This window comes from Musca vetustissima, unplaced genomic scaffold (assembly GCF_032173495.1).
Source record: "Musca vetustissima isolate MV318-11 ecotype Yass unplaced genomic scaffold, APGP_CSIRO_Mvet_v1 utg24870, whole genome shotgun sequence".
Lineage (NCBI taxonomy): Eukaryota > Metazoa > Arthropoda > Insecta > Diptera > Muscidae > Musca > Musca vetustissima.
Window position 1 is genome coordinate 71,290 of NW_026881920.1, and position 13,342 is coordinate 84,631.

Consider the following 13,342-nt stretch of genomic DNA (forward strand, 5'->3'; position numbering starts at 1 on the left):
AAATAACCAAAAAATGAATGAATAAATAAACAATTCAATTCAGTATATGTTTCTACTTTTTTTCATATATATAATTTATTCAATTTATTTCATTTCCTATTATCAATCTCTAATTAAGAATAAAACATTTCCAGTGATCCCATTTTTAATTTGGTTATACCCACACCATCTAGGTGGGTAATATTCAGCACAACGTAAGAAAAATAAAATATTTCTCACAATTCCATATACATAAGTAAGAACTTAATTCATGGTCACACATTACGTTCTTCAAGAATATATAGTTTAGTTTTACATTCAATATTTGTTTGTTTGTTTTTATGTGGTAAGAATTCTTGATATTTGTTTGTAATTATTATTAAATTATTTTATTTTTGAGTATTAGTACCATTTAAGGATAATTGTTTAATTAATTAATTTATATATAAAGAAGAGAGTAACTAAAAATATATAAATCTAAATTAAAATTGATTTCACAACATTATTTTGGGGCGTTTTTGTTGGTTTGTTTTTGTTTTCAGAAAAATACACAATACGCTGTAACGCATTTCAGTTCTATAAATGTTTTAACAATAGAAATTTGTTAAAAATATACGATACTCTTTCATTAACTATTTTTAAATATATAAGCAATATTTCATTTAAAAAGCTAAAATTCTTTTTGTTAAGCAGCATTGCTATGATATTAGAAAAACATATCATTTTTTTTTATTTTTTTCCAACAAAAAAATACAAATTCAAAATTTGAAATCATTCATTAACTAAATCGAGAATAGTTCTCTGTTAGGCATTCGTTCTATATAAACGAATGTATGTAAGTAATCTAGATTTATATATATAAATAAAATACATATTCAATATTCATATAAAAATATACAGAGATGAAGTTAAAATTATACAAAAAACGACTTCCTATCGAATATAATGTAATATTATTTTTGTTAGTAACAGTAGATTTAGGACAAATGTGCTTTCCTCCATTTAACAATATATTTGTTTTTGTATATATGCTACGCTATAAGTAGTTGTTTGCATAAAATTGAATCATACAAATCCACATCTTCATCTAAACGTTGTTTTCTTTTTTCTTTCTTCTCATTTCCATTCATTGTTTTAGGTAAGCTATATCACGTTGTATGTTTGTTTCTTATCCTTCTTATTTTCTATACAAATAAAAAATAAAGTTTTACTCTTAGCATTTTCATTTCCAATATAAAGCATTATATATATTAAAATATTGCAGGAATTTTTGTTTTGTTCTGTTGTATTTGCTGATGTCTGCGCATGAGTCCTGGATATCCATCGCTTAGACACAATCATCTTCATCAAAATCTCCAGATTCTTCAATCGACCATTGCTGTTCTAAGGATCGTTCGCTAAAAGTTGTTGTAAAGGAAAGGAAGAAGAAGAACAAAATAAATTTTATATACATTAGTTATGATTGGATCATGCTAGATATGGTGCAGCATATAAGCAGCTCTATGTTTTTATTTTTAATTTCATCAATTCATTCTCAATATGTTAAAAAGAATATAAACAAGGCACATATACAAATTGTTGGGTTATGTATCAAATATACTGTGAGTGAATTGTGGTAGTAGTGGTGGTGCACTAATGTCAAAGGTTAATGTTTTTGTATGATTTTCTTAAAAATATGTGTATGTGTAATGATCATTTCCCATATTAATGTGCATTTATGTATATGTAATGATGTCATGATGTTAGTAGTGTTCTATATAAGCCTTTCCCAGGTTTTTGTTTAGCCGTGTTAAATATGTATAAGCAGTGTTACAAATTTGGTAGTGTTTGCCAAAGTTTAGCACAAAATCGTTTGTTACTAGTTATTAATATGTAGCTGTTGCTTTATGTGTGAGATGTTGTAAAACGAACTCTTGTTTTTAAATATATATATATAACGCGTCAAATCTACTTTAGAAGAGTTGTTAAATGTGTTATTTTGAATTGAAGCCTAAAAGTATGCTTTAATTTCTGCACAAAATTGTTTATTAAACAACGAATATCAATTCATTTTCTAATTGGAAATTTTTCTACAATTGTACACGACGGCAACCGTGATATCAATATTTTCACATCTATTTTTTTATCTAAATGTGGAAATGGTATCAAGACGAATGTTCTATTGTCAGAATTAACCCACAGTTCAAAAATTAATGAAAATAGTACTAACTAAACTCTTTCGTACATCTGACACAATGGCGAATTCTGTAACAATTCTGTAAGTCTACTCAGATAAAAAAAATTACCGATAACAATGTTCAATTTCCAATTATTTTTTTGAAGCCAACATGATGTACAAAAGGGACGTAGAATATCGGGAAAAGAGTGCCCTTATGTCTATACATAACAAATTGGCTGTGTGATGTTGGCTTATGACCATAATGTGCTAGTAGTGGCACATATACATCAACAATATCCGTGGCACATCTACATCAACAATATCCGATATTATTCAAGGTGCTTTGGTAATGCTGTCCAAATGGTCAACCCCACTAAGACCGAATTGATTTTTTTTTCACTCAAAAGCGTGCTTTCACGGCGTAAATTTGCATCATTTTTATCACTAAGAAAGGAAGAGCTCAAACTGCAGAATTGGGTCTCTCACATCTCCAAGTCGTATACCAATGGAGTGGAATATTGTCGTTTATGTGAAGAAGATGGATGAGTTAGAAACGATCGTAGCAAGTTACATTGACTGTTATAAAGGTATGAAATTGGTTTTCTAACCCTTTTTTCTGGAATAGATCCCAACATATTCTACTCGACGTATTCCCTTCACATCTCTTTTTGGAGATGACCAAATTAAGGCAGAGACTTTAAAGCCTGATAAACCAAAACACTTCTGGGGCTGATCTAAAAGCGATTCTAAATGTCAATCAGGTTCCAATCGGCTAGGGACCAGTGAAGTTAGATCATAAGATACGTATGCATGTTGTATATACTGAGAAAGGACATCGCGATAATGACAATATAACCTTCGATAACAATCATATAATCATTCCAAACAAAGATACCTGAATTGCTGACAAAATTTAAACCCGCGACTTTATATGCCTAATTGTAGAAATAAAGAGAGATGAAAAGCTTACAGAAAGATATAAAAAAGGTAAGAATGAAATAAAGTCGATTGCTATAGAAATCAGATAGAAGATATATTACGTGTCAAGGTTGCAGATGGTTATTATATACGACATTTCGATGGGAATTGTTAGGTTCCAGTACATCGAAATATAAAAACAATAAACTGGCGATCTTGATCCAAATGGGATAATAAGTTCAAGTTGACTTCTGCCGTCTATAATTCTTCGAGTAAGAGATTGAATGTGTTTTACCGCAAATCCAAATTCATACAGAATGAACACAATGGACCAAAGATCTCTTTTAATTTCTATACCCTCAAATGATTTACAGTACTTTCAATACATATGAAATTGCATGTTGGCATTTTCATGGATATATTTTTTAAGATATAAAGAGTCAAACTCTTCTCAGGTTGGCTATATTGAGGTCAGCATATACCTCAATTTAGGCTCAAGGTTATGTTGTTACTGATTATAAAAAATGTAAAGGATATAATTTAAATCCTCAATTCTATCCGATAACTATTCTATATTACTCATTAATATATCAATAAAATAAACACAAATTTAACAACTCTTTGTTAACAATTTATATTGAAAATTAAGAGTATTCTCTAAAATTGTAACTAAATAAGGCGAATATATACAAATGTATGATATATCGCAACTTTCAACATCTACTAATTATTTTTTGATATTATTAATTGATGAAATATTATTTAGTTTAAGTTTCTATTTTTATTAGAATGATATTTAGATTTAGATGAGCAATTAATAAAAGCGGCGACAACAAGACGTTTTTATTATCATTTATACAACAACAACAAAATGGAATGAAATTTTAAGATCGAACTGTTGAAGTTTTTTTTTCAAACTGCCATTAACATTCAAATTGAAATCAAACAAAATCACAAAACAAAAACAAAACATAGAAAAAAAAATAAATAAATAAAATGCATTAATAGTTACTTTTATATTCGATACGTTGTCATAGTAGGATGCGGAAACTTGGCAGAGGCATTTAGACATATTGTCTGCCGCCAAGTTGAAATGTCTGTCGTCATACGTAATCGTCGTTGTAGTAGTTGTCGTTTATATCAAATCATATATATTTCATTTTATATACATTTCATAATTGCACTTTGTCTCTTTAGAACGTGTGTACGTTAGTTATGTATGCATATATGTAAATATGATTTGTATTTTTCATATTATATTTCAATTATAGCGGTTAATTAGTAAAACACTAAACCGTATACCATGATTATTGTTTAGTTCAAAAGTATATTTTTTATTAACTTCAATGTTGTATGATATTTAGTGTTACAATCACCGTTTCAATAAGCAGAGTTCGTTTTGTTTTTTTATATTTAAATTCATCATTTCAACTGTATATAAATATGTGGGAATATGTATGTTTTCGTATTTCGTTGTTAGTATAAAGTCTATATGTTTTTTTTTCTTTTTTTGGTAAAATCGTGATCGTAGTCGTTAACAAAATAATATCGACGACTAAAACAACTCTTTGTTTTTTAGTTATTTTACTCAAAGATAGTGCTTAATTTCGTTATAGATCTTAGGTGATCTTTTTAGAGATCTGTCACAAGCAACCCCTCTGGTCATAATTGCCCTCGACGATAAAGAGATCTCGATTGTCTATAAAAATGTAATAACGACAACAACAATACAATAATGATAATATATTTCAAAAGGAACAAAATAATTAGATAATGTGTATTATTTGTTGGTTTGTGTTCGTGGTGACGTTGGTGTTGGTAAAATACAGGTTGGTGTAAATTATTTTTCATTGTTTTTAATACAAAACAAAAATAAATAAAATAGGAAAAAAGAAGAAAAAAGAAATAAATTATATAAATAATATTAATAAAAAAGAGAATCAAAATAAGAAACAGTTTTAAGGTTATATCACATTTTCAATATTTTTGTTTATGAAACAGAAAAGGAGACGAAAACAAAATGAAAATAAATGGGAAAAACAAATCTACTTAATCTGTCTTCGATCTAGCGCACAATAATAATAACATTAATGAAAACTCTATTATTGTTTTTTTTTTTTAATTGAGAGGTGCTAAGTATATTTGTTGGGATTTGAAGGCTTTGGTAATAGTATAGGAATTATAAAGAAAAATATAAATACCAAAAATTGTATAAAACATTTACCACGAAATAAAATTAATAACATGTTTTCTTAATAATCATCGTTTCCCTCGCAGTCTAATTTTAAGAATTGTTAATCTAAATGTGTGATATAATAAAATTTAAGTAAAACAAAATAATTAACATATTATTGTAATGTATAAATAGTTAAAGTATTTTTGTGTTTTATGGTATTTCGAAAACTAATTTATGATGTATCTATTTTTTCGTATATTATATTTTAGGATTTAGAACAACTAATGTAAATATTATAAAAACTAAATGTATGTTTCGAAAAACCCCCATATTATCAATATAGCATAATTTGGAAATAATAAAGTCCGTTTTCTACCTAGTATATATTTACATACGAAGATGTATGTTTAATACGGACCTTTTTTCCAACCGCACTTTAAGGTATACCATATTTTATTGTTGATTTAATAAAACATGACCCAATCTCATTATTTTTAATTAAATAACTATGCCATTTACATTTGTAATTTTTTATGAATTGTAGAAAGAAAATCATGGTCAGAAATCGTTCAAGAAATTTTATATTCAAAAGGTAGCGTTATTACAACACACTATTGGAATAAATGAAATATCAGACAACTCTTTAAATACCACGCCACGTCCTGAAGTGAACACATTTTGATATACTTTGTAGTCTTTGGAGAGATAAACGTCTAAATAGAGAGCTTAAATTGTTCAATCCTCCATATAAGTACGCAAATGGGAGAAAATTGATTCTGATTAGTGCATACATGTATCCTGTCTTATCCGATACCGATACCAAATATTTAAAATCAATTAAGTCTACCCAATAACATCAAGACAGGACCATTGTAAAATAAATAATATACACTATAATCCAAATCAATTTGAATGAGATATGTGAAATCTATAGTAGCCTATTATTAAAACATGCATAAATTATTGCATTGTCCTTGAGACTCTAGAATTGCCTATATATTAAATATTAAACATCATATTAATTTTTAAATATAACCGTATTATAAAAATAAAAAATACCATAAAACCCATTAAAATTGTGTATTAAAGATTATCACAGGACATCACCTTATAGAAAAATGCATCTGCGCGATATCTTAATTAAATAATTAATTAAATTGTTTGCTAGATCGATGTTAAGTATATTGTGTTTTTTTTCTTGTATAAAATTAGACTAGCCTTGCTATCAACAAGAATTAAACCAATTCACATTTTTTATTTGTTTTTCATTTTTTTGTTACAATTAGTTGTTAAACCACAACCATTATTTAGTAGTTTCTTTGGAAAAATAGTAGAATATCTGTAAATGGTTCTAGCTTCAACTTCCTAAATAGACAGAGACTATGAAAACCAATCCACAAACAAATACAAATGTATGAAAAACTAAAAACGAACTTACCTCTCAGTTGGCATACCGACAACACCCATTTGTTGTGCTTGAGCCAGACGTTTGGCTTCCTCTTTCTTACGGCGATCTTCGGCAGCAGCTTTCATTGGATCATATTTGGATCTACGTTTCCACATTGCCATTTCGGCTTCTTTTTGTTTAGATACTGAAAATGCAATGAAGAATTTGACATTAGATTGTCATACCACTCTAATATCCATATCCACTTACCTGAGGCGTCTCTTCTAACTGCCGATGAAGCTCTGGCATTACTACCTCCCAACGAGGTTACACTACTGGTCATTGCTGAACTGGCCGAACGTACGGAACGGTTGCTGGTTCGCGAGGGATCTGCGCGTGAAAGACCCATCGATGAACTGCTGGGACTGCGTTTCATAATTTCATTCGAATTTGTTTGTGGCTTAAGAGTACTTTTGGCATCATTTTTACGTAAGAACTGATTACTTTGGGCGGGTTTGTATTTCGAAATATCTAAATAGCGTGGCGTGGCCCTTTGACTAGATGTGGAACGTGGCGCGTTAGCAGTGGATGATGATACATTGGCAGCAGTTTGTAATAGTTGTTTCTTGGCTGAAGCCAATGAGTTGGGCACCTGTTGTGCTAGGCGACTAAGACTAGTATCTCGTGGCATGGACTGACGTTGTGAGGCCATGCTGGATCGTGTGGTTGCACTCTTAACATTTCTGCGTGGCAATTCGGGAGTATTTGGACATGCCATAACACCACCACCGGCCAATAACATTGACGGCTTTGTGGGCGGTGCTGATTGGGGTTTACCGGCGACTTTCTGTTTGCTACGCTCAATTCGCATCAACAGAGCTTTATTGTATCTAGTATTCGATAGAGGGACACTGTTCTCGGGTTCGGGGTCCTCGTAATACTCTGGTTCCTGTTCAACGTTCTCTTCGCCACCACTTGAATAGTATTCCTCACCCATGTCCTCCTGGTCATCTTCGTCGTTTATGTAATACTGTAAGTTGTCATCATAGTCACTGTAGGCTTGGCCGAAATTATTGCTACTAGCCGACTTCTTGATAGAATTTCCGGGCTGGATGGAGGTCTGTTGTGGTGGTGCTGGACTAAGACCATAACTATGACGAGCCGCTGGAGGAGTGTACAAGTTTTGAAAGTTCGGACGACCGGCAGCTTTTTGAGTGGCTGCCACACGAGCCGAGAATGAACTGGATCTTCTCAATGGTGATTCTTCGTTAGTTGGAGCAGTGGGAGTAGTCGGCGACTGTACTTGTGGTGGAACACCCGCTTGCAATACTCTTCGATGAGGCGAACCGTTTAAGTTGCCATCAAAGGAGTTCTTACGCATTCGCATCTGACGCAGCAGATATTCTCCACTAGTCAACAATTGCAACTGCTGCTCGTTAATACTGCTCGTCATCAAGTTCTGTGTGGCTTGGCGTTGTTGTCGCTGTGAATTGAGACTATGCTGAGGACTGCACTCGACACCGGTACCTTCAGGGGAATACATGATATGTGAACGTGCCGAATGGGCACGAGGTGAAGCTGAATGTGAGGGCGACTTGAGTGAATTCTTGCGCGACAAACTCTGCTGCAAATTGTTTATGGCAGCAGCTGTTTGTTGCAAATAATCATCCTCTTCTGGTGGCATAACATTCTGCAAAGAAGCTCTGGTGCGACTGGCGCTGCGGGCCCGACCCAATGTATGTAGAGGCGATGGAATCTTTGTGGGACTTTTGGGTGGCTTGGTGCAAGAACTTGCCAGCGACGGATCACTGGCGTAATCACAATCACCATTGCCGCCGGATAAACGATAACGATCAGCCAATGTTCGATTCAATTTCGCATTCAATTGTTTACAATTTGCGCTATAAAGACTATCATCGGTAAGGGAATCGTTGCCTGTGTCGGCACAGGTGTACGATCGGGTCATCAACATATCATTGTTGGATTGTCTCGCCCCAGTACTGTGCCTGTCATTTGCCAAACTTCTCGCTCTTGCATTACGAGCCCATTCCTGTATCCAATCATGTTTGGTTTGAGCTGTCTGTAGTACAGCAACCTCGCTTAACTTAGAACTGGGTTGGGGACCTGTTGGAGTCTCTGGTGGCGTCTCTATTAGATTTCTAGTAGCAGCAAACTTTTGTGAAACATCCTTTTGGTTGGTAAAAACATTAAGACGGTATTCAGCCTTTTGATGATCCGTATAACCACTGGCAAATGATGGTGGTGTTCCAGAAGTTTTCAGCTTGGTCTCATTACTCACATATTCAGAACTGTCAATTTGCGATGTCGACAAGCCGCTGTGTCGCGACAGCTTTGGATGGGCGTCAAGGGTTCTTTGCTTGGCCAGCACACCACTAGTGGTTACACTTGTAAAACAACCGGTATCATGTTCACTGTCATCGTCATCATTTGACAATTTTGGTTTTAGAATTTCCTGCTTGGTGTCCGAAATTTGTTTAGTGGCACTCATGTTGCGCAACACTCTCGATTTGATTTTTTCCAAGTAGGCCCCGGCTGATTGATGTGATCCCATTATAAGATCCGATGGCGCAGTACTTGTGCGTGCCTTCGTCGTTTGTTCGGGACCTTCAGAATCATGATAATAGTTAACCTCCAATACATTATTGGATCTTTTCGATTCTATGCTTTGTCGTTGTTTTGGTGTAGGTGTAATGGCATCAAGTTCTTTAGGACGGCATTTAATTGTTGTTGTTGGAAGTATGCTTTGGCCATATTTATCTATATTCATAATATCCTTTTGCTCCTCGGTATAATTATCACCATCCAATGTGTACGTGCCGGCTTCACTGACATCATCGGCATCAGCATTTAAGTGCTTGAAATCGGCCAGTGGCGGTTGTGGACACATATAATCAATTTGCTTCAGAGCCAATTGCATGGCAGTAGATCTTGGTGTAAATTGTGTACGATTAGCTACAAGATTGGCAGCACCTTTGGGAACTTGTATTGGGGCCGGTTTGTTTGCAGTTTTTGTTGTCGTTTTTCGTGGAAGTGCTGTTGGATTGTTGGTTGATGTAACTGTTGCTGTTGCATTTGCCGTTGATGCAGGAGTTTGGAGACTATTTTCATTTGTGCTTGAACGTGGCGACCAGCTGTGGCGCTTTGAGGCATCACGTACACGCGATGTGCTGCGATCACGCACACGCAGTTTAACCTGCAACACAGACACACACATCAGAAATGGATTAGAAAATTATTTCTTTTATTGGAGTTTTGTTTGTTGATGGTCTATATATGATTTTTTTATTAATAATACATTTATAGAAAGTAGTTTATGATTTATGGAAAATTTCAATATCTGACTAATTATGAATTTTAATAAGAGAAAAGAAGAGAATTATTTTTGAATGATTAATAATATTGTTAAGCTACAAATCGTCATGGATTTCAATTAAATGAGAATATGAGATATTATAACTTAGGCCTTTAAGCCAAATGGCTATATTAATATTCGATTTGTAATCCATTTTAATTTTAATCAGATATTTATATGAACCTACTTTCATATATTTATATGAACCTACTTTCAATATTGGTTTTAGTGAAAAAAAATTAATATATTGGGTTATAACAAAATAACTTTCGAGAGGATTGATGGTTAATTTTTATTATGAGTGCCAACCATTTGTTCCTTCCTTATGCTGGACAGTAATTTGCTATTATTTGAAGTTTTCAATAAATCCAAAGTCCACATATAATGAGACTACTCGACTACAATATATGCAACCTGAACGAGCCAGATATCACATTGAACCAACGTGGAAAACTAAAGACTATATATCACAAGTCCTCAGATTTGACGATATATATGTCGACGACTGGAACCGTAGTAACCCTCCTCTGAATGGCTGGCTTTTTATACGGACGGATCCAATATATAATAAGGTACAGGGGCTTGTGAAAAGCTAGATCTTGATCTTACCTACAAGCAACTGTAGTGTTTTCGAAGCTGAAATATTCGCGATTTGGAAGCCAGCTGAATTGATAAAACCGGTGAACCGGTGAATATCTCTATGGATAGTCATCAAATCCTGTATCATCAAGTCTGAGGGCATGCTCAAGTAGAAACACTAACAGCTATCCGCTGAGTTGAGTACCAGGAAATTGTGACTTCGTGGGAAATGAGAAAAGCAGACGAATTAGCTAGACGAGGATCTCAATCTACAGATCTAGCAATCACTGACACAATCAAACCACCCATCAGTCACCTTTTCCGGAATATTAAGACGTTCTTTGACGGAAGAACCAATGAATTTTGGCACAACGAACCTAGGTGCAATGTGCAAGATCTATATGGCAGATTCTATCAGCCAAAGACTGTTTTACCTGAGCAAAACTTAAATTAGAGTAATGACGGGACTGACTGCTATATCAGGGCCATTAAATGAAACCATGAGAGAGAGACCTACTTTCTTTTTTACTTCTTTATTAGCTTCTGTCTTCTCTATCCCCTTTCTTCCCAATAGAACTCTCCAGATGAACTACTTCTTGGATGATCACAATGGACCAGAAGGTGCCAAGTTTTGCACTCACAATTAGTGACCGCACATCCACAAACCTAGCATAACCTAACCTTCGCGAAGCTTTGAAGACTTCATCAACAATAACTCTGACAATTTGGCCTTTGATAAATTTAAAATCCGTGTCCCCGGTGCGGTTGTGTATATCAAATTTCCATCTAATTATAAAAATTAAGTATACAAATTATTGTGATCAGATATATGTTCCAGAAGAACCCATATTAGCGGATGATAGTTGTATAATAACTGGTTACTCAATATTCGCTCCAGTAAAATAAAATCAATACAGATTTCATGCTGATGAAGGGTAGACTGATACGATGAAATGGAGTAGACAACAAATTGTAGCGTAATACACAATAAAAAATCGTAATAATTTTTCCAACATAGATCCTGTTGACCGAAATTGACCGAAAGGTCTCGGAGTAAAGTAACAAGAATTATGTAGCACAGCACAGTAGTGGCTGAACCGAAATAAATATAGGTGAGAGGGATCAACAGGAAACAATTCGTGACTTATAAAAGTTGAGATGGTTGGTGATAATTTGACACGGTGTAGTCATGAATCTCTCTAGATCTTGCATATATTTTATAAAGGCCGGTGGAAGTCTACGAACGTGTTTTCTAGGTTGTAGAACTTATTCAGTGGCTACCTCGACAAAATATTGTAATTGGTGTATGTAGCCTTGTATTGTAAAATCACCCTGCTGTAGTTCTCAAAATTGCATATAGGTCTTAATATTCTTCCAATGATTGTCATTTAAATTACACTCCGGAGACGTATATCTTACCACTGACCGATCCATTGCTTACTGTTTTTTAATGAAGGTACAACTGTTCACAGATAAATAAGTTGTTGATAACAACTATGAATTTGAATCTAGAAATTGCAAAACTTAAAAAAGATGACTTCATTAAAAGAAGAAGCCACATCTATAAATAATAGAAAGTTTCTATTCTAGATTTGAAATTCGCCATGGGTGTTATTCTTTCCATTAACCTGTCGAATCCAGTTTTCAGATAAAAGCATTTAATTACCACTTGACACCATAACAGACAACATTTTGAAAACATTTTTTTTTGTTTTACCAATCCTCTTTGTTCCTGTTTAGCATAACCACATAATTAAAAGATAAGCATTCAAATGTTTAGCCTCCTCAATAACATTATTAATCATCAACTTGTTTTCGTTTTCTGTTTTTTTTACACACCTTTTAAAAGAATTCAATTGAAAAATATAAATAAATTTTAAATAAACACACACACACATTAATTTGCAAATATTTACCTTTTGTGTTGCCGATGCGTCCGAATCCAATGAATTTGCATTATTTTCTTCACTTGTCATCGAGCTGCGCGCCGACGATCTGGTGTTTGTTGTTAACGGTGTCGACGACTGTGAACTTGTTAGGCGTGTAGGTGTCTGAGCTTTGCCACCTGACTCATCATTCTCCAATTTGGACATGGAGGCACCCCGACGATGACGATTTTGAAAACGTTCCATCATACTTTTGTATTTGGCTGCCTGAACGGCAGCATCACATTCCTTATCGTTGAAATTGTCAATTGTAAAAGCCAACGATTGTCTAGCTGACGTTGTCATAGTAGTACCGCCATTCGACGATGATATTGACTCATCATTATCGTCTTGATCGTTTTGTGAGACGCGTGTCGACGACTCGTCTTTACCAGCAGCCGCTGTTTGCTGTTGTCGTGTTGAATCCGTACTACACTTTTCCTCGTCTTCATCATTTTTGTTATCAACTTCAGTGCCACAATTTGTTGTTTTTGTGTCTTTATTGCGGCCACTGGCGCTTTTACCAGCAAACATTCCTGTAAACAAAACAAGACGAACAAATAAGTTAAAAAACATGTTACTTGTGTGGGGGTAATATAAAATAATAAATGTAGATTATGAACATACAGTGAGCGTAGCAAAAAAGCAATCGAAATTTGCTATAATGAAAGGTCGCTATAAGCAATATAAAATAAAGAGCAGAACTTTTTTCGGACTGAAAGTGGTTATTATAACCGATATATCATTGAAAATGGAGTCGGTTTAAAAATTTCGAGTATATATTTGTAAAACATACCGATCATGAAATATCAAATTGATTGATATCACCAAAAATTTGGCAATAACA

At 33.8% G+C, this 13,342-nt stretch overlaps 1 protein-coding gene across 2 annotated transcripts; it reads right to left on the reverse strand.

Annotated features, from left to right (window-relative positions):
- Positions 1-1,297: 1,297 nt before the first annotated feature.
- LOC133328010 (uncharacterized) lies at positions 1,298-13,060 on the reverse strand. 2 transcript variants are annotated; one of them, XM_061536558.1, is made up of 4 exons: positions 12,487-13,060; positions 6,889-9,832; positions 6,670-6,823; positions 1,298-1,376 (listed from the first exon to the last, which is right to left on the reverse strand). In XM_061536558.1, exons 1-4 carry the CDS (start codon positions 13,027-13,029, stop codon positions 1,307-1,309), a joined length of 3,711 nt encoding a protein of 1,236 aa, XP_061392542.1. In that variant the 5' UTR covers positions 13,030-13,060; the 3' UTR covers positions 1,298-1,306. The 2 variants fall into 2 exon arrangements, with proteins under 2 accessions (XP_061392542.1, XP_061392544.1); XM_061536560.1 differs by lacking the exon at positions 1,298-1,376 and adding an exon at positions 4,616-4,754.
- Between the last annotated feature and the right edge of the window lie 282 nt (positions 13,061-13,342).

What these genes read in the sequence shown, in the direction of transcription:
- LOC133328010 (XM_061536558.1), bottom strand. Translation starts at nt 13,029, where the DNA reads ATGTTTGCTGGTAAAAGCGCCAGTGGCCGCAATAAAGACACAAAAACA. An exon ending in ACGCATCGGCAACACAAAAG is followed by an intron (nt 9,833 to 12,486) that starts GTAAATATTTGC and finishes TCTGTGTTGCAG; the next exon opens with GTTAAACTGCGTGTGCGTGA. An exon ending in AGTTAGAAGAGACGCCTCAG is followed by an intron (nt 6,824 to 6,888) that starts GTAAGTGGATAT and finishes TTGCATTTTCAG; the next exon opens with TATCTAAACAAAAAGAAGCC.